Source organism: Lytechinus pictus, chromosome 1 (genome assembly GCF_037042905.1).
Source record: "Lytechinus pictus isolate F3 Inbred chromosome 1, Lp3.0, whole genome shotgun sequence".
In the NCBI taxonomy this organism is placed as follows: domain Eukaryota; kingdom Metazoa; phylum Echinodermata; class Echinoidea; order Temnopleuroida; family Toxopneustidae; genus Lytechinus; species Lytechinus pictus.
This window is the reverse complement of record NC_087245.1, coordinates 6,435,347-6,454,971: the sequence shown is the minus strand read 5'-3', so window position 1 is coordinate 6,454,971 and position 19,625 is coordinate 6,435,347. Positions and strand designations below refer to the sequence as shown.

At 36.9% G+C, this 19,625-nt stretch overlaps 1 protein-coding gene across 1 annotated transcript; it reads right to left on the bottom strand.

The window, feature by feature from the left end:
* Positions 1-2,954: 2,954 nt before the first annotated feature.
* Positions 2,955-16,208, bottom strand: LOC129254555 (uncharacterized). Its single transcript, XM_064095191.1, has 6 exons — positions 15,801-16,208; positions 12,809-12,910; positions 6,735-7,172; positions 5,143-5,484; positions 4,645-4,740; positions 2,955-3,886 (listed from the first exon to the last, which is right to left on the bottom strand). Exons 1-6 carry the CDS (start codon positions 16,206-16,208, stop codon positions 3,560-3,562), a joined length of 1,713 nt encoding a protein of 570 aa, XP_063951261.1. The 3' UTR covers positions 2,955-3,559.
* Positions 16,209-19,625: the final 3,417 nt, after the last annotated feature.

The window sequence follows — 19,625 nt, the reverse complement described above, 5'->3', positions numbered from 1 at the left end:
ACGGAGCTTTTTTTTTAATCAAATGCTTAAACGCACAAGCAAAATGTTCTCTTTATGCATTATATAGGCTTTTTAGCAATAGCTTAATCGTCAAGCAAATGCTGCCAGGCAGTTTAATAGCAGTTGTGGCATTTTAAAGTTTCGCTTATTTTTCACAAAACAGTGATATGCACAACTCAGTGACATGCAAATGAGTCAGTCGATGATGTCCATATCACTCACTATTTATTTTGTTTTTTATTGTTTGAATTATACAATATGTCATTTTTTACAGATTCGACCATAGGGACCAACTTAACGGAACCATATAGTATTAAACAATGCTAATTCCACATGTTCAGGGAGGAATCAATCACTGTTTCACTTGACAATGAGGAGAAAATTAGAATATTTCACATCTCATATAATAAAATACATAAGAAATAGTGAGTGGATGATGTCATCAGTCTCCTCATTTGCATACCAACCAGGATGTGCATATACTGTTTTGTGAAATTAAGCGAAACTTTAAAATGTGATAACTTCCTTATTTTACATCCGATTTTGATGAAATTTTCAGTGTTATGCTTGTTGGATTTTTCTCTTTTTATTCAAATCATTTTTTTGTTGGGGTGGACTTGTCCTTTAAAGGGGTGTTTTTTTTTTCAGTTTTAGACGCGTACCGCGCATGCACTCGTAAAGGATATCAAAACACCGATTTAAAAAAAAGGGGTGGTTTTGAATAACTGGTCAATGGTCAATCGCAGGGCCCGGTCGCGGGGTCAAACATATTTAGGGTAAGTTTTTTTTTTAAGACTAGCCATACGTGTTTAGGGGTCATATTCTGGCGACAACTTGTTTAGGGACCAACATGTGTAAATGAAGCCCGCAAAAAAACTTGTTTAGGGGGTTACTTTGCACACAGAAAAAAACTCATGAGTTCAGGGGGTGTTGGAAATAATTTGGTCAAGCATGTGTACAGCAATACATTTGACTGCCCCCCCCCCGGGTCATCATTAACATGAACAGAAATGTTTCCCACCTTTATTCTTTCCATTCGGTCTCCATGAAGGATATTAATGTCAGAAAATGGGTTTTCAAACCGTATCTTATTACTTTGATTTTAAATATTCTTTTTATTATTGTGCAATTATGAGATGTTGTTTATAAACATTTATTATATCATATGTGTATTTTCTGCGTTTATATGGCACCTTTCATTATTTTTCGTTTTAGGTAGAACTTTTTGGGGTACAACTTGCACCCTCAGAAGTTTTTCAATGCAAATTTTAATGCAATTAGCTACGTTAATTTTGCATCTTTTCAGAATGCAGAGTTGGTTCCTTCAAGAAACAATTATGCATTCTAGCATCGTTAAACGTGCAAATTAGTATTTTTTCTGTGCAAACGGGAATAATTGTCGTATTTGCACCTTTTCGCTTAAATAGGGTTCAACATTGCACCCCAAAATAGTGCTGCGTATTATGTATTTAGGGTGCAAATTCAGACAAATTAAGACGGGGAAATAAAAAAACACACATAGATTCAAATTAGTGAATGAACTGGTATTTTTTGTCTTTTAGGAAAGCGAATTCTAGCTTTAATTTTGAAAAGGCTTGCTTGCTATAGATCCAGTCGTATTGATTAGCAACCTTAACATCCCTCGGATATGTCATCGTCATCGTTGTCAAACAAACTACTAATGACAATGAATGATGACGATCTCTTGTCGTCGTGGATTTAAACACACTGCATATATATATATATATTATATATATATATATATATATAAATCTAATAGTTCCACTTATTGACTTCAGTAAATGACAATGATCAGATCAATGGATTGATCTGATCATTGTTTATTTAATCCTGAAGAAGACGAAGGCTTATCGAAAATTTGAGGATTGAATAAACATTTTTGATTGGAATAAACTTAACTGGATTTGATTTGCAATATATTAGTTTGTTTGCAAAAGGAATTAGATCCACTTTAGACCATTCCGAGAAAATCATGTGTTTTTTATTCTCCCATATTGCAATATTCATATGCGAAACTAAATTGTCATGATAAACTACCTTTAAGTTACCATGTGAACATAAAATTGGGTATAAAAGAAATTTACCTGTCTACATATCTTTTAAATATTTCTTTCAAACAATCACTATTTTGGATCGAGCCCCTTTTGCAAACAAATTGAAATAGATCCAACCCCCTTTGAATAAAAAAAAGTGATTTTCTTTGCCATTTTTATTCACATTTTGATGGGAACTTCAACTTTTCTTTGGTATCATCAGAGAGACCAAAAATAATCAAATTTTATGAAAAATTTATCTACCCCCTTTTGCAAATGAGCTCTTGAGAAGAGTTGTTTGCAAAGGGGGGTTAGATCCACTTAAGACTATTCCAAGAAAATATTTTTTTTATCATATATTGCAATATTCTTAAGCGAAACTGAACCGTCATGATATTGATAGCCTACCATGTGAACAAAAAATTGGGTATAAGAGAAATCTGCCTGGCTTGATATTTTTTAAAATATTTTTTTCCAAAAATTACCTTTGTAGACTTTGCAAACAAACTTGAATGGATCTAGCCCCTTTTGAAAAAAAAATTTTTCTTTGCCATTTTTGTCCACTTTTAAATGGGAATCTAAACTTTTCTTTGGTATCATCTTATAGAGCTACTAAAAGTCCATAGATTGAGAAAAAAAAATCAAAATGGATCTAACCCCTTTTGCAATTGAGCTTTTCATATATATATATATATATATATATATATATATATATATATATATATATATATATGCATACATACATATGCATACATACATTCTAACAATGCAATTGAAATAATCACAAAAGGTTTAGTAAATGCATATATCTACATATATTTCAATTGGATTGTTAGAATGTATGTATGCATATGTTATTCATTATGTCAGTTGCTTATTGTTATGTTATGCTGAGAAAAAAATGATTACATTTTTATATACTTTTGTTATTGGAACGTGGAAATAAATCAAATCAAATATATATGTGTGTGTGAGGGTGTGTGTATGTGTGTGTGTGTATGTGTGTATAGATATAAAATCAAATTATTACAAGTTTATTTGCTTTAAACTAAAAATCCGTTCATACCATATCTGAACTCTCTTTACCCCTGTTCACATTGTGTTATTGCTTCTATTAATTAAGCATTGTAGATAATCCTGCTCAATCGCTCTACTTTCTTGCATATTAGTTAAGGCCATCGCAACCAGCTATAAAGTTTCATACCAATACTCTTTATTTTTAGAAACAACTATTCTCTTTAATCACAAATTTTTTAAGCTGCACCCTTCTTCCGATACAAGTTAATGGAGAGAAATTATTTTCTTGGACCTTCTCCTCTTCATTAAAAAACAATAATGTTCTAATCTCATTACATGTACCCAAAATTAAATGCAATGTCAGTCCACCATTACTGTGCATCATTTTGTTTGTTTGGTGTTTGCTTTTTTTGAAGGGGTTTGTAGCACAGAATGAGTACAATATAAGTGATGATAGCATACTAAAAATTTTGCCAAATCTGTTAGTATTATCTCTGTCGTCTGTTCATACTATCGCGAAAATTGTGGTGACGGTGGAAATTGGGTTCATACGATGGTTGAAAGTGATCATGATGATGCATAGACCTGTCCCATTCTTGTCGGAATATGTGCAGTTGACCATGTTGACAGATGGATGTATCCCACCTATCCCTTTGTCTGTATATTGAAGAAGGAGTTGGATCGTAGTGCGCTGATCGGCGGCTAGGATTGTAAGGAATCCGAGAAGGACTCGGTCGTACCTGATGGTGGTGATGGTTCCTTTCAATCGGCGGAGACTCTTGGTTGTAATATTGTTCATGGTTTTGATGGTAACTCTGAAATTGGACAAGATATTATTAACATTACAACTGTCATTATGAGGGGTTTCACACGCTCGCATTTTGCGTCATTTGAATGCTTAATTGCAATGCCAAATTGTAAGAATCATCTTCCGTTCACACGACTCAGGAGGATTCGGGATGCGGCTTTACGTTTCGCACCGATAAGAAGAGGTGTGGCTTCTTTTTGGTACCCCGTCAATCACTCGTGCATCGCTAAAATTTGCAAACACAGAGCAGAAAATAGCGGGTTTTTCTGCGGAAGTGATTGAAAGGTCACCATAAACTCCGCCCCCAGAATTACGTTTTGGCGGTCAAAACATTCACACGGCTGTTTCGCTCCGTCACTCTGGAATATCGTCACTGGGAAACACCTCTAAACCACCATCATTTGAATTGCGCATTTGAATTACGCTAATTTGCATTCAAATGCTGTAACTGCGTCATTCGAATGATCATTCGAGTGCCGCGTCACTCAATGACGCAAAATGCGAGCGTGTGAATCCCCTCTAAGTCATAGATTTACTGTGATTTCATATTATTCAGAGGTTCTTTTTCCATACGTTACGAGTTGGTGTGGGGGGGGGGAGGAGGGGTCAAATGGCATTTTTTTCTCTCCCATTTTCCATGGAAACAGCCCTGATCAAAAATTTTCATTAGTGTATTAATTACGATTATTACTTTCCTTTCATATTCACTATCAGAATTACCATCAGTGACTAGACATTAACTGATTTTGCTTTGGTTACACTTACATTTCTTCGATCGTATCCACCTACAAACCGCTGTCCACTTCTATAACTAGGTTTACAGTGGTGAGAAGGTACTCGGTAGTTAGGTTGGGCTGTACTCTGTAAAGAATCGGGTATCATTAAAGATTAGAGGATTGATGTCATGCCGAAAATGTCCTGAAAAGTGATTGGACAACTTGAACTTCTCCATGCCTATATGACTGCCACTGGTCGCATAACAACTCATCCTAATTTGAGAAACAGACCTCTGCAGACATTAATTCACTCTTCATTATCCAGTGAAGACTCCTAGTAGGCCTATGACATACTCCTCACATTAAAACATTTCAAGGTTTCTTTATATTAATCGTTCTATACTTACACAGCCGTCTATTTGCATGTCTTTTCATGGTGAAAGCATGGGGCTATTAATAGCTCCATGGTGTAAGTATACTACATATTTCCTTATATGCATACTTGATCACATTGTGCGATTGTTTTAAGAGTCATAAAATAATTTACCTCATTGTATCTCCTATACTGCCACTGATGAGGACAGCCTGGTCTGGACCCATATCTCATTCGATCCCTACCATCCCTTGTAGTTTGCCTCATCATCATATGGGGACGTACTGTTGGGCCAGCAATGGTGGGATGAAAGGCTTTCATATGCCCATTCTGGGAGGTGGGATGGCCGGGAGGAGGAGGAGGAGAGGCACATTCCCGTCGATGAGGAGCTGATAATAGTTCATACGCAGAATTAGATCGAGGTATCCGATCCCATTTTTCAGTGTGTGGTGGCGATGGTATGGGTTTTGTTGAATGTTTTTTGTCGTCCTCTTCCAGATTGCCCAAAACATCACCCTATGGAATGAGATAAACAAAGTTTCTGATACAAAATCATCTTTTTATACAGACTCGACTATATAGGAACAAGAGATCATTTATAACAGGAAACGAATTCCAGGTTTTCAAGTTTGTTTCCTTCAAAATCTCACAAAAGTTGAAATAAAATTCAAAAGGTAAACAATTACAGTTCAACCTATAGTGGTGGGAATTATAATTTTCCAAGATGCTCTTTTAATGTCATTTCCCTATAGGGGAGAGTGGGGTAATCACGAACGCGGGGTAATCCCGAACACCTTAATATCTATAGGAGAGGTGAGGTTCTGCTGTCACGGCATAATAGCCGTAACACAGAATGTTGTCTGGCATCCTATGCATGGATCTGTTGACTGGTCTCTTCCGATTAAAGAATAATCGGGAAAAATGCGTATGACAGATTTTCGCTTTTTTACGTTTCCTTCATTGAAGAATGAAGAGTGGGGTAATCCCGAACGCGGGGTAATCCCGAACATCTCAATATCTCCTAGGAGAGGTGAGGTTCCTGCTGTCACGACATAATAGCCGTAACACAGAATGTTGTCTGACTTCCCATTCAGTGATCTGTTGACTTGTCTCTTCCGATTAAAGAATAATCGAAAAGAATCCAAATTACATATCTTTACTTGTTTATGTTTCCACGAATGGCGTTCGCGATTACCCTGTGGCCCGGAAGTGCGGGGTAATCCCGAAAATCTGCGTTTTGTACTATAAATTCTAAAGGAATGCTTGATGTTGAATAAAGACGTTGTTACAGTCAATATATGGTGTGTTTTTATCAAATTATGTACTAGTTTTGGAATAAGGCTCACTTTGATTCTTGCTATCGCTCTGATCAGAAAGGTGTTTGTCATTACCCCACTTCCCCCTATCAATCATATCGAAAGAACAAACAAGCACTGTAAAGACGTTAATCAAATACAATCTTGGGTTTAAAGATAAGAAAGTCTGCATGTTTCATTATTTGATGCGTTTGCTTTTTTTCATTTATAAAAATACCAACACTTAAGTGTTTTTGTAATATGTTTTGGAAACTAGTCTCCCATCTCGCGTGTATCTTTTATTGATCTGTGGAAACACCTACCTCTGTCCCTTTCATTTAAATCAAATTTATTTTCTAAGACCGTCTTAGAAAATAAAATCTGATTTAAATGAAAGGTTAACGTTAATGCAGAAAACTAAAGAACAGATAAAGTGCATTGACCGACAAGAAATTACAAGGAAGTACTTACCACAGTGTCGTTTGACGGGTAATGAGATGATTTGTCAGGATAGCGGTTGATCGTGGATGGTCCGACCTCAAAATTGATCGTCAAAATCTCGTCGTCATTTTGATCAAGGAATTCACTGTCGCTTTCATCATCATTGTAAACATCGCATTTTCTCGATGTAGACAATGGTGTAAAGTTACAATCTGCTTCTGTTTCTCTCTTGATCTCAAAGGCTTTCATCATTTCGACGAATGAGAATTGATATTCGATCGCTTCGTCGCTTGGCCACACCCCTCGTTTTAAAAGCACAGCCTCTCGATCCTCCTTCGTGGTTTCGTCTAACCGGTTGCCATAGTTACCGAAGATACAGTAGTCCTTGGGCACGCATAATGATGTGTAGTCAACGGGAGAAAACAGATTTATATTCTTTTCTGTAATGGAGCCGGACTCGCGCTCAATCTGTAACGTTGAAAATCACGAAAGAGATATGCAGTTAAATTGAGTAGATAAAAGGGCTGGTGGGTTAAACTTTTTTTTTTCATGGACATTTCATTCTTCAATTTGCCTTGAAATTACTTTATGCATTTCTTGAGTATTTGTCTCCAAGACTCCGACTAACATTACTCTGCAATCACAATACTGGCTAACTGTGAAGTAGAAGCTCATATTTCTTCCATGACTCTGTTTCCTCTACTTTAATCATTGTACACGTTGATTACACACCATGCTATCCAATACATAAAACACTGTTAGAAATTATGCATGTGTGAAAAAAAAAAAGTAATGTACACATGTGATGATTGATTTTTACTTCGAGAACTAGGAATTTTTAAGCAAATTTTGTTGGTTTAAAAAAAATTCTTTCGAGCACTGAGTAAATTACATATTTTCAAAACTCCTGGAATTATACAAAGCATTTTTTAATTATAACACACGTCAGAGACATCTTATTCACCAACCCTTTGCTAGAATTAATGCTACATTGAAATCCTTCAGAACAATTTGCGTTAAAGAATGGAATATGTGTCCTGCTGATATAAGAAGTAGCAGTATACCCTGTCTCGGTTTAAGAAATTATGTCATGAATACCTACTTGATAAATTTAAGACCAGTTGTTAGTTGCACCTGGGGGTGACATGTTTGGAGTGTGAATGTGTGTGTTTGTCTGGGTAAGTGTGTGTATGCTTGCGTGTGGGTAATGTTCCTGTTGTGATCTTTAAATACCTTGGGTTTTTTTCTTCTCATAGTTATTCCATGTTTGAGTAAAATATCATATGCAGGGGCCCCTGATTACAAGCTGTGCTTCTTTAGGGGCCCAAACCTGTCATTTGTTTCAGTTCTTTATAATGTAACCATTTATTTTGTTTGTACGTTGTTCTCCTTTGACTGGTTTGAATAAATTCAATTCAATTCAATTAATTTTTTTTCCTTTTACGTATTTTTACGACAATGTACAGTTTCTTGTTTGAATTTTTGTATGCGTAATCATAAAGATGAGTAGTTGCCTTTCATATTTTGGTAAATTTAAAAGGTAATATATTAATACGTTGAAGCTTACTTGAACCCATTTTGTGGATTGTTTTAAGCTGAATAGTATGGCGATACATGGATATTGTTAAGCAAAATGTATATGGTCGTGAAAGATGACGCCATTTTTTGTATATTGGATAGCCCCATGTGTGTTACATTGAGAAACTGTCGTTTGATGTTACAATGCGATGTCTCCAATCATTGCATGTGAAACCAGGTAACAGATTATACTTGTTAATTGACTGAGAATTAGCTCTTTGCATCTACGGTTCATCTTGTGTTCATCAAGCAACATCATTCTTATTCTGGGAGTGTACCAGTTCTATACGATTATTTGTACTTTTATCGGGGAAAATCTTTCAGGATCGATTCTATACGCTAGAATAATAATGCAGCGGATAAAATGACTCTTTTGGTTCCATTTTCTCCAAATTAATGTATTTCATCAACCTTTGAACCAACATGTCGGCTATAATTAATCATCTTAATAGGCAAGACCTGCCGCAGAGGCTGCAGCCATAGGACTGTCAAAGATTTCCTCAAATCTGAATCGAAAAGACTGTTTGAGAGGCAATCGATAATCATTTATTGAGGTTCATTCATCGCTTAGACGAACTTGAGAAATTTAGTGCAGATTTGAAAGTAGAAAACATTGATGGGAAATCAGTGGAGCTTGAGTCGTCGCTTTGTGCCAAAGATAGTGAGATTAAGAGGTCGCCAGTGAACACTACAAAAAAATTGTATGCTGCAATGAATGAGGCCGATCAATATTCTCGCCGTAATTGTGCGAAGGATAATGGATCGAAAAATAGAGATGAAGTTTTATGTCAAATAGCTGCTGAGCCTCTAACCTTGACTGATCGATCTCGATAGATCGCATCTGATTGACGAATCCTAGTTCTACCATGAACGGAAGATCAATGCATAGAACAATCCATTGTAAACAAGACTTGGAGATGCTGTAACTTGAATAACAAATCAATGTTATTGCATTCCATTTTAGATTGATTTAACACTGCTCTTTAAGTATCAATAAAAGGTAGTGATTTAAAGTATATTTTACCTTTTGTCATTTCTATTTACGTAGGCATATTCTTATTGTGTTTGCTAGAATTTTTTGTCTTGTCATGCACGTCGTAAAAACGATATCGAATGATGTAATAATTATTTGAATGAAAATGAAACCGTCAACAACTCATCCGTTTGCTCAGTAAATTTAATCGAAACCTTCTCCTATTTGTAAAAATTAATTATTCGGAATTTTAAATATTCTTTTTCACAAGAGAATCCGTCAATACAGGAAGACGGACGATTCGTAAGAAATGGTAAGGATTTACATTATATACAGCTTCACCAATGCAAAGTACTACTTGACCTCTGAAACTTTAGCATGATCCTTTCCGTGCAAGAAGTTATTTCAAAATTTTGTACCTACACATTTTTCTTTCAAATATCAGATTTAGCTGTTTAGTGATTGGGATATCGGAAACGTGAATCTAAACAAACTCTCATGCCTCCTTCTTATTTGATGGTTGTAAGTGCATTTTGACCTATTAAAGGGGAAGTTCACCCTGAAAAAAACTTTGTTGTAAAAATAGCAGAAAAAATAGTAAAAAATATTGGTGAAGGTTTGAGGAAAATCCGTTAAAGAATAAGATAGTTATTAGAGTTCAAAGTTTTGGATTTGTGACGTCATAAACGAGCAGCTGCCCCATGTGTTATGTAATATAAAATGCATGGATTTCAAATTTTATATGGTTCCTGATGACTTAATTTTGTTTTCTATTCATGATCGGGTGTGAAATGATTTGTCTATTGATATACAAAAGATACAGTAAAAACCATTTCCAATTTTCTGAGAAAATGACATTTCATTGATTTTTTACCATTCGCTATGTAGGAATGCTGCTCGCATATGACGTCACAAATCAAATAATTGAAATTCTAATAACTTTTTAATTATTTGATGAATTTTTCTCAAACCTTCGGCAATATTTTTTATTATTTTTTCTGCTATTTTTACAATAAACTTTTTGTCAGGGTGAACTTCCCCTTTAAAAGGCCGCGATGGTGGAGTCGGTCTATTTATTCGGGTTACACTTCGTAATTCCGAAGATTCGTTATTCCGAAGGTTCGTTATTCCGAAGGTTCGTAATTCCGAAACACCTAAATTGCCTATAACTCGATGCTCGTTAATCCGAAAACGAAAAAGGGTACGTTAATCCGAACATTTGTGGCGTTATTCCGAAGGTTCGTCAGTCCGAAAACGAAATAAGGTTCGTTATTCCGAAGGATCGTTAATCCGAAAACGAAATGAGGTTCGTAATTCCGAAGGTTCGTTAGTCCGAAAACGAAATGAGGTTCGTTAATCCGAAAAGGAAAGCTGATCAAAGCTTTTTTTTTTTCTTTGAAGGGGTCGTCCGAACAGTGACTTCTTAGTTTTATTTTTATAAACAAAATAATTGTATCTGTAATTGTAATTTAATCCCTGATTGAATAATGCGAATGCGAGAAGCGAGCTTAATTTTATAGAATGTTCAGAAAATTTTGTCCTGAAAGTTGAACATTCTTAGCAATGTTTGTGATTATGAACAAGACGCGTATGGAACTAATTACTAGGAGCGCAAAGTGCGAGCTGAAACTTTTGATAAATTGTCATAAAGAGGGATTTTAAGTAGTTTGTCAAAATTCATAGAGAAGTAGGTTTATACATACTAATGAAAATGCGAGCACGCAGCGCCAGCTGATAAGTTTTGACGATCAGACCTAAAAAGGAATATTTTGAGAACTTCATGGAATGATTGAATAGAATAAGTACTTCAAACGAATCTTATTTCATTTTCGGATTAACGAACCTTCAGATTAACGAACCTCATTTCGTGTTCGGACTAACGAACCTTCGGAATTACGACCCTCATTTCGTTTTCGGACGAACGAACCTTCGGAATTGCGAACCTCATTATTTTCGTTTTCGGACTGACGAACCTTCGGAATTACGAACCTCATTTCGATTTCGGACTAACGAACCATCGGAATTACGAACCTTATTTCGTTTTCGGATTAACGATCCTTCGGAATAACGAACCTTAATTCGTTTCCTGACTAACGAACCTTATTTCGTTTTCGGACTAAAGAACCTTCGAAATTACGAACCTTCGCAATAACGAAGCGTCGGAATGACGATTGTATGCGATTTATTCGAGAGAATATGAATTACAAATTGTGTGATTTCTTTATGGGAGAATGACGATTCTTATTTCTATTATTTTATTCTTTGGTACTTGCCACAGCCATACAATATACTGATTATATGCATTTGTTCAAAGACCAATAAATTTTTGGTATATGCCCGTTTCAACAAGCCGTTTTAAAACTTTTCAGTGCATGCCCCATTTCATTATTTTTTTTTCATCTATTTTGTCATACATGTGTGCCAACTGTTATTTTACTATTACCACTTTTTGTTTGGTTATGTTCTGTTTTTCTGTATTTCTTTATCTATAATTTAATTTCGTTCTCATTGTGTTATTTTTGATGAATTTGGAAATAAATTGAATTGAATTGAACCGAATATTTAATAATCGTTGAATATTCGCCCCGTAGATTTGGATTACCTTTCATTCTGATACACCCTTTAAAAGAATTCACCCAGTGAGTCGGAAAATGTGTACAATTTAAGAATGATTAAAAAAAAATACCCTCATGTCCTAAAATAGTGCCTTCTAAAAAACGTATCATCATTCCATGTGGTATACTTTAAGTATGGATGATTAGGAGATATTCTTTTGTGTGATTTAAAATTTGAAATGCACCAAAGAATGACATGATTGCAATGAATGGATCAAAATGTCATAATCCTACAAGATTTTTTGCAAGATATTTGTTTTTTAAAGGTTAACATTATTGTTCAATAAACACCTTAACTGAAAATTGATTTTGCAATCATGAAGGATAATGACGACGTTCACTGCATTCCTGTCTTCCTTTAGTGCAAATTGAATTGTACGTCATATTGTTCATGGTTTGTTTATTTCTTCTTTCACAACAGTACATAAGATTAATTAACATCATAGTACAAAGCATGTCCTATATGCATCACTCGTCACAAAATACATGTACATGCGACCATGAGATCATGTTTAAGTTATCACAACAAAGAATACATCATCTAAACGTAAACACACCACATGAAATTAGTTGTATCAATTTAGAACATGTATCAATGTTTTGTGTTCCGGCCATTTTTTTTCATTAAATTGGCAATTTTGAGGTGTAATCTTATTCTGAATCACTTGGTACTGCACTGTAAAAAAATTGGGTGAATTTTTTTACCACCAAGAGAGTAATTATGTGTCCAACCACTTTTGGGTAGTATTTTACCCAATGCGGGAAGCATATTAGTAAGGTTAAACAAATAAGCAGCAATTACTTAAGAATGGGCACATCTTTCATCACACTGGATAAATAAAAATGCCCAAAAGAAATGCCCAATGTTGGTTGGACACATAATTACCCTCATGGAGCACTTTTACCCAATATTTTTTAGAGTGTGAATAGATGCTTACTTTAAAAGGTCCTTCAACGGTTGACCTTTGTTTCAGTTTTTCTAAATTGGCGCCGTCTGTTTCCTTGTTGGTGTTCTGCATAAGTAATAGAGTAAATGGTTGCTTGTGATCCCGAGACGAATGAATTACAGAAAAAGAAAGGGACCCGTATTACGAACGACAGCAATAAAATGTGACAATGACATAATATTGTAGTCCCATCAATGATTTGACTTGTGCTATTGATATCAATTCTACGCGCATGAAAAAGCTCTCATCATAGATTAAAAAAAAAAAAAACACTCAGAAAATGGGAAAGTAGTGTCACTTTGAAAGGGAAAGCGCCCCTTTCAGATATAAATAAGAACAAGTAATTGAAGGTATTTAGTATTCTGGGCACTTATAATGAAATAGGAATCAGAGAAAATATTATTTAGCCAATGACGTGGTCGCACTTGATGAGGCACCTTTAGGATTTTAACTGAGATAATATCTCTACATCTATATGAGTTAAAGGAGAGTAGGCCTATATTGTCATTATTTCAATATAATGAACTGAGGACAATCACCTCCTGAAAAATATTGACGAACGCAACATAATAAAGTTTGGTGTGTACAAGGCTTTGAAATTATGTCTGGACTTTATTTTGCCGATCTTAAATTAGGACATGAATAGATATTGCAAAATATATTATTGTACGTACCTTAATAATAGTTGTTACAAATGTTTCAGCGAAATTCTCCAAATATTCTTCAGCTATCGTCTGTTGGACAAATAATTTCAGTTATAATAATGGATGATATTTATTAAAATCTTTTTATTTAAGTATGTATGCATTTTATTTATGTATCTATATTAATTAATTTATTAATTTATTTATTATTATTATTATTTGTTATCTGTTATTATCTTTTGGTGAATATGAAAATAAAATCAACCAAAGTAATCTCTGGTTAGAATCTGCCGAAATGTTTCCTAAAAGCAACTGAAATTCAAAGGTGGACTTACTGAAAGAATTACATTTCAATTTTCTTTCCTGCAATACAATCGCCAACAAATGAGGGCAATTGTGCGCCGCATATGAGTTTGTATGACTGTGGTCGTGACACCGGTCTCTCCGCCCAGGGACTCGCAGCCCCCTACATGTATACCTTAGTAGTTATAGGTGAGACCTCATACCAACTTGACCTTTTACCCATGACCTTTGACCGCATGCCCTTTGACCGCATGACCTTTAGCTCGGTCAGCCTTTGACCTTTGGCCCTTTGACCACATGACCTTTAGCCAGGTCAGCCTTTGACCTTTAGCCTGTCAGCCTTTGACCTTTGGCCCATGCCCTTTGACCACATGACCTTTAGTCCGGTCAGCCTTTGACCTTTAGCCTGGTCAGCCTTTGACCAAATGACCTTTGGCACGGTCAGCCTTTGACCGCATGACCCTTACCCCGTTCAGCCTTTGACCACATGACCCAATGGGTTGACCCAGACTTCCGGTCAGCCATGTCACTGTGAAATGGTATTACGACACGGTTACGCAACCACCGTGATGTCAGGGAATTACCCTCATTGCACCATCGGTATTGCACCACCGTTGCGTCATCGCCGCGTATGGATAAATTTCGGTCGATCACACGATGCAGCGACGTTGCACGGGCACACGATACGATGCACAAAAAGACATCAGTTTCTTATTTAAAAAGTGATCATTCTCCGCCTACAGCGGATATGTCAAGCGCCTCGCATGACGTCACCGGCTACATAAGCACCGTGACGTCATCCCAGGGAATTACCATTTACCCGGTATTGCACCACCATGGCGCAATCGTCACGTATAGGATACGATGCACAAAATAGACGTAAGATTTCTGCACAGTTTCCTATTGAAAAATTGATCTTTCTCCGCCTATATACCAGCAGATATGTCAAGTGCCTCGCATGACGTCACCATGAAATGGTGTTAGCGACGCAACCACCGTGATGTCATCCCAGGGAATTACCCTTATCGCACCGTATCGGTATTGCACCACCGTGGCGCAATCGTCACGTATAGGATACGATGCACAAAACAGACGTATGATTTCTACACAGTTTCCTATTGAAAAAGTTATCTTTCTCCGCCTACCAGCAGATATGTCAAGTGCCTCACGGTACACGAATCGATCACCCCATGCACGGCCAACGCGCGTCATTGAACTTGGGATATCCTATTGGAAAGCTAGGTGAAAACCGACTCTCTCTCTGCCTCTTATTACAACAATTATTGGTAATCCAACATGTGATTATAATCATGATAATAGTGACATCTCAGGCTCTACTCATTCCAGACTTTTCCCCATCAAAACTCTCTGACTTTTTCATACTGTTTTGTTCATATTTCCATACTTTTCATTTTAACTGCCCGGCTCTCTGACTTGCAAAAAGTATACTATATTGAAACCAGTAGATGACTCCTTTAAATCAACTTCATTCATCCGCAGTACAGATGGTGATAACATGAAACACTATACAGTCAAGGATGATTCTTTATTCTTATCATTTATTCTATTCCATTTCAATGTAGATAGGTTCAGATACTGTATAAACAGCAGATTTTGATACAAAGGTAAAATAATGTAAGTTATGTTCTCAAATTATGTTGTAATAACAAACTAATTGTTAACTGTTCATTGTTAATATTAAAGTGAAGTTCTCGTTTTTCTATTTCTTCGCTTAACTTAATGGATTGTAACACATGTCTATGGATGGCATTCAAAAAATATGAACACAATGAAGTTCAAACTGTCATTTATGTTGACGGCGTTTTCTTGGATTATTATTATTTGACAAGCTGATGTCTGTGCCTTTAGTTGTAGACTCCATCTTCACCCTCCGTTTCTTCTCCACCATCATCATCGTCATCGTCACCTTGATACTGGAATAAACCATCGAATTGTGAACCATGCCTGGCTAACACTCTCTGTACGGATTTCCGGAATTCCATGCCATTCTCTAATCTTTCCGTGAGATCGGACACGATTTCACGATTGATGTCAGCGTCTTCGAGGTACACGTTCTGCTGCAAGAACTGAGAGAAAAGATCGAAAATGATGCGTTTGACTGCCCAGAGTAGTTTCACGTGAGCCTTTGCTTTAATAGCGTCTTCTTCTTCCATTCCTTCTGAGATGTATTTCTGATATTTTTCGTCTCTCAAGTCCTCGGTGGTTGTCATGGCTTGCTCTAACCATCCTCGATAAGCGAGGTTGTCTTCAGTTTCTTCCATGTTTGCTGTCATTGACGATTCGTGTCCATCGCTTTCTGATACGCTCGTTTCGGAATCATCGTTGGATTCTTCAACTCTTTGCATTTGAGAGGATGGGTCGGAGTCTTCATTATCACTCGTTTCTTCTCCAGTATCATGCTCGTTTTGTTCATGCCTCTGCATATCATACTTCCTACTAAAGGTTTTCGCATCGTGAACAAGCGTAACGGTTGGACATATCCAACGTATTCATGTTGACTCGATGATTATTTGCTGGGAAATGAAGAAAATTAACGTTCAACCTTGTAATAATACGTAATCATGAACTTCGATTTTTACAGATTCTTACGAATTCTATGGATTCTTACGGACTTTTACGGATTCTTACGGATTATTACTGATTTTTACGGATTCTTACAGATTTTTACGGATTCTTACGGATTTTTGCGGATTCTTACGGATCATATAGCTTACGGATTATAGCTTACAGATTTTTACGGATTTTTACGGATTCTTACGGATATTTTACGGATATTCTTACGGATTCTTACGGATTTTTACGGATTCTTACGGATTTTTACGGATTCTTACGGACTTTTGCGGATTCTTACGGATTCTTACGGATCATATAGCTTACGGATTTTTTACGGATTCTTATGGATATTTTACGGATTCTTACGGACTTTTGCGGATTCTTACGGATTCTTGCAGATTCCCATGCTGCATGGGTCATTCCAACGTGGATGAACATATTTTCCTTGAGATTATATGAAAGATTTTATGAAAGCATTAATTAATCTGTAGAATCCGTAAGAATCCGCAAAAGTCCGTAAGAATCCATAAAAATCCGTAAGAATCCGTAAAAATCCGTAAGAATCCGTAAAATATCCATAAGAATCCGTAAAAAATCCGTAAAAATCCGTAAGCTATAATCCGTAAGCTATATGATCCGTAAGAATCCGTAAGAATCCGCAAAAGTCCGTAAAAATCCGTAAGAATCCGTAAAAATCCGTAAGAATCCGTAAAATATCCGTAAGAATCCGTAAAAAATCCGTAAAAATCCGTAAGCTATAATCCGTAAGCTATATGATCCGTAAGAATCCGCAAAAATCCGTAAGAATCCGTAAAAATCTGTAAGAATCCGTAAAAATCAGTAATAATCCGTAAGAATCCGTAAAAATCCGTAAGAATCCGTAAAAGTCCGTAAGAATCCATAGAATTCGTAAGAATCTGTAAAAATCGAAGTTCATGATTACGTATTATTACAAGGTTGAACGTTAATTTTCTTCATTTCCCAGCAAATAATCATCGAGTCAACATGAATACGTTGGATATGTCCAACCGTTACGCTTGTTCACGATGCGATAAAACCTTTAGTAGGAAGTATGATATGCAGAGGCATGAACAAAACGAGCATGATACTGGAGAAGAAACGAGTGATAATGAAGACTCCGACCCATCCTCTCAAATGCAAAGAGTTGAAGAATCCAACGATGATTCCGAAACGAGCGTATCAGAAAGCGATGGACACGAATCGTCAATGACAGCAAACATGGAAGAAACTGAAGATAACCTCGCTTATCGAGGATGGTTAGAGCAAGCCATGACAACCACCGAGGACTTGAGAGACGAAAAATATCAGAAATACATCTCAGAAGGAATGGAAGAAGAAGACGCTAAAGCAATTAAAGGCTCACGTGAAACTACTCTGGGCAGTCAAACGCATCTTTTTCGATCTTTACTCTCAGTTCTTGCAGCAGAACGTGTACCTCGAAGACGCTGACGTGAAATCGTGTCCGATCTCACGGAAAGATTAGAGAATGGCATGGAATTCCGGAAATCCGTACAGAGAGTGTTAGCCAGGCATGGTTCACAATTCGATGGTTTATTCCAGTATCAAGGTGACGATGACGATGATGATGGTGGAGAAGAAACGGAGGGTGAAGATGGAGTCTACAACTAAAGGCACAGACATCAGCTTGTCAAATAATAATAATCCAAGAAAACGCCGTCAACATAAATGACAGTTTGAAGTTCATTGTGTTCATATTTTCTGAATGCCATCCATAGACATGTGTTACAATCCATTAAGTTAAGCGAAGAAATAGAAAAACGAGAACTTCACTTTAATATTAACAATGAACAGTTAACAATTAGTTTGTTATTACAACATAATTTGAGAACATAACTTACATTATTTTACCTTTGTATCAAAATCTGCTGTTTATACAGTATCTGAACCTATCTACATTGAAATGGAATAGAATAAATGATAAGAATAAAGAATCATCCTTGACTGTATAGTGTTTCATGTTATCACCATCTGTACTGCGGATGAATGAAGTTGATTTAAAGGAGTCATCTACTGGTTTCAATATAGTATACTTTTTGCGAGTCAGAGAGCCGGGCAGCTAGGTCATGTGAGTTAAATGAAAAGTATGAACAAAACAGTATGAAAAAGTCAGAGAGTTTTAATGTGTAAAAGTCTGGAATGAGTAGAGCTTGAGATGTCACTATTATAATCACATGTTGGATTACCAATAATTGTTGTAATAAGAGGCAGAGAGAGCCGGCTTTCACCTTGAATATGATCTCCCAAGTTCAATGACGCGCGTTGGCCGTGCATGGGGCGATCGATTCGTGTACCGCGAGGCACTTGACATATCTGCTGGTAGGCGGAGAAAGATAACTTTTTCAATAGGAAACTGTGTAGAAATCATACGTCTGTTTTGTGCATCGTATCCTATACGTGACGATTGCGCCACGGTGGTGCAATACCGATACGGTGCGATAAGGGTAATTCCCTGGGATGACATCACGGTGGTTGCGTCGCTAACACCATTTCATGGTGACGTCATGCGAGGCACTTGACATATCTGCTGGTATATAGGCGGAGAAAGATCACTTTTTCAATAGGAAACTGTGCAGAAATCATACGTCTGTTTTGTGCATCGTATCATATGCTAAAAATACCCGTGCAACGTCGCTGCATCGTGCGATAAGGTCGACCGAAATTTATCCATACTTGGCGATGACACAACGGTGGTGCAATACCGATGGTGCGATAAGGGTAATTCTATGACATCACGGTGGATAAAATACCATTTCATGGCTGGCCGGAAGTCTGGGTCAACCCATTGGGTCATGTGGTCAAAGGCTGACCGGGGTAAAGGGCATGGATGACCGGGCTAAAGGTCAAAGGCTGACCAGGCTAAAGGTCAAAGGCTGACCGGACTAAAGGTCATGCGGTCAAAGGCTGACCGGACTAAAGGTCATGGGTGACCTAGCCAAAGGCTGACCGGGCTAAAGGTCAAAGGCTGACCGGGCTAAAGGTCAAAGGCTGACCGGGTCAAAGGTCAAGTTGGTATGAGGTCTCACCTATAACTACTTACCTTTTTTAACCCTTATACTGGGGGGTCAATTTGACCCCCCCCCCCCTCGACACATTTCGTCACTACGCCGCCGCGCGAAATTTTTTGACCGCGACGATATTATTTTCAAGTCTTGCGCATCTTTTAAGACCAATTTTGTGACACACGGGTACGCGGTTCCGAAATTACGCATCATTTTGTGAGTGCATGCCAGACCTAAAATTGCTCA

Bases quoted from the DNA above. Each gene is read 5' to 3' on its own strand.
- LOC129254555 (XM_064095191.1), bottom strand. From the start codon at position 16,208: ATGCAGAGGCATGAACAAAACGAGCATGATACTGGAGAAGAAACGAGT. The intron at 12,911-15,800 runs GTGTCCGATCTC...CGGGATCACAAG, and splicing joins CTGACATCAATCGTGAAATC to CAACCATTTACTCTATTACT. The intron at 3,887-4,644 runs GTAAGTGTAACC...GTCCAATTTCAG, and splicing joins GTGGATACGATCGAAGAAAT to AGTTACCATCAAAACCATGA.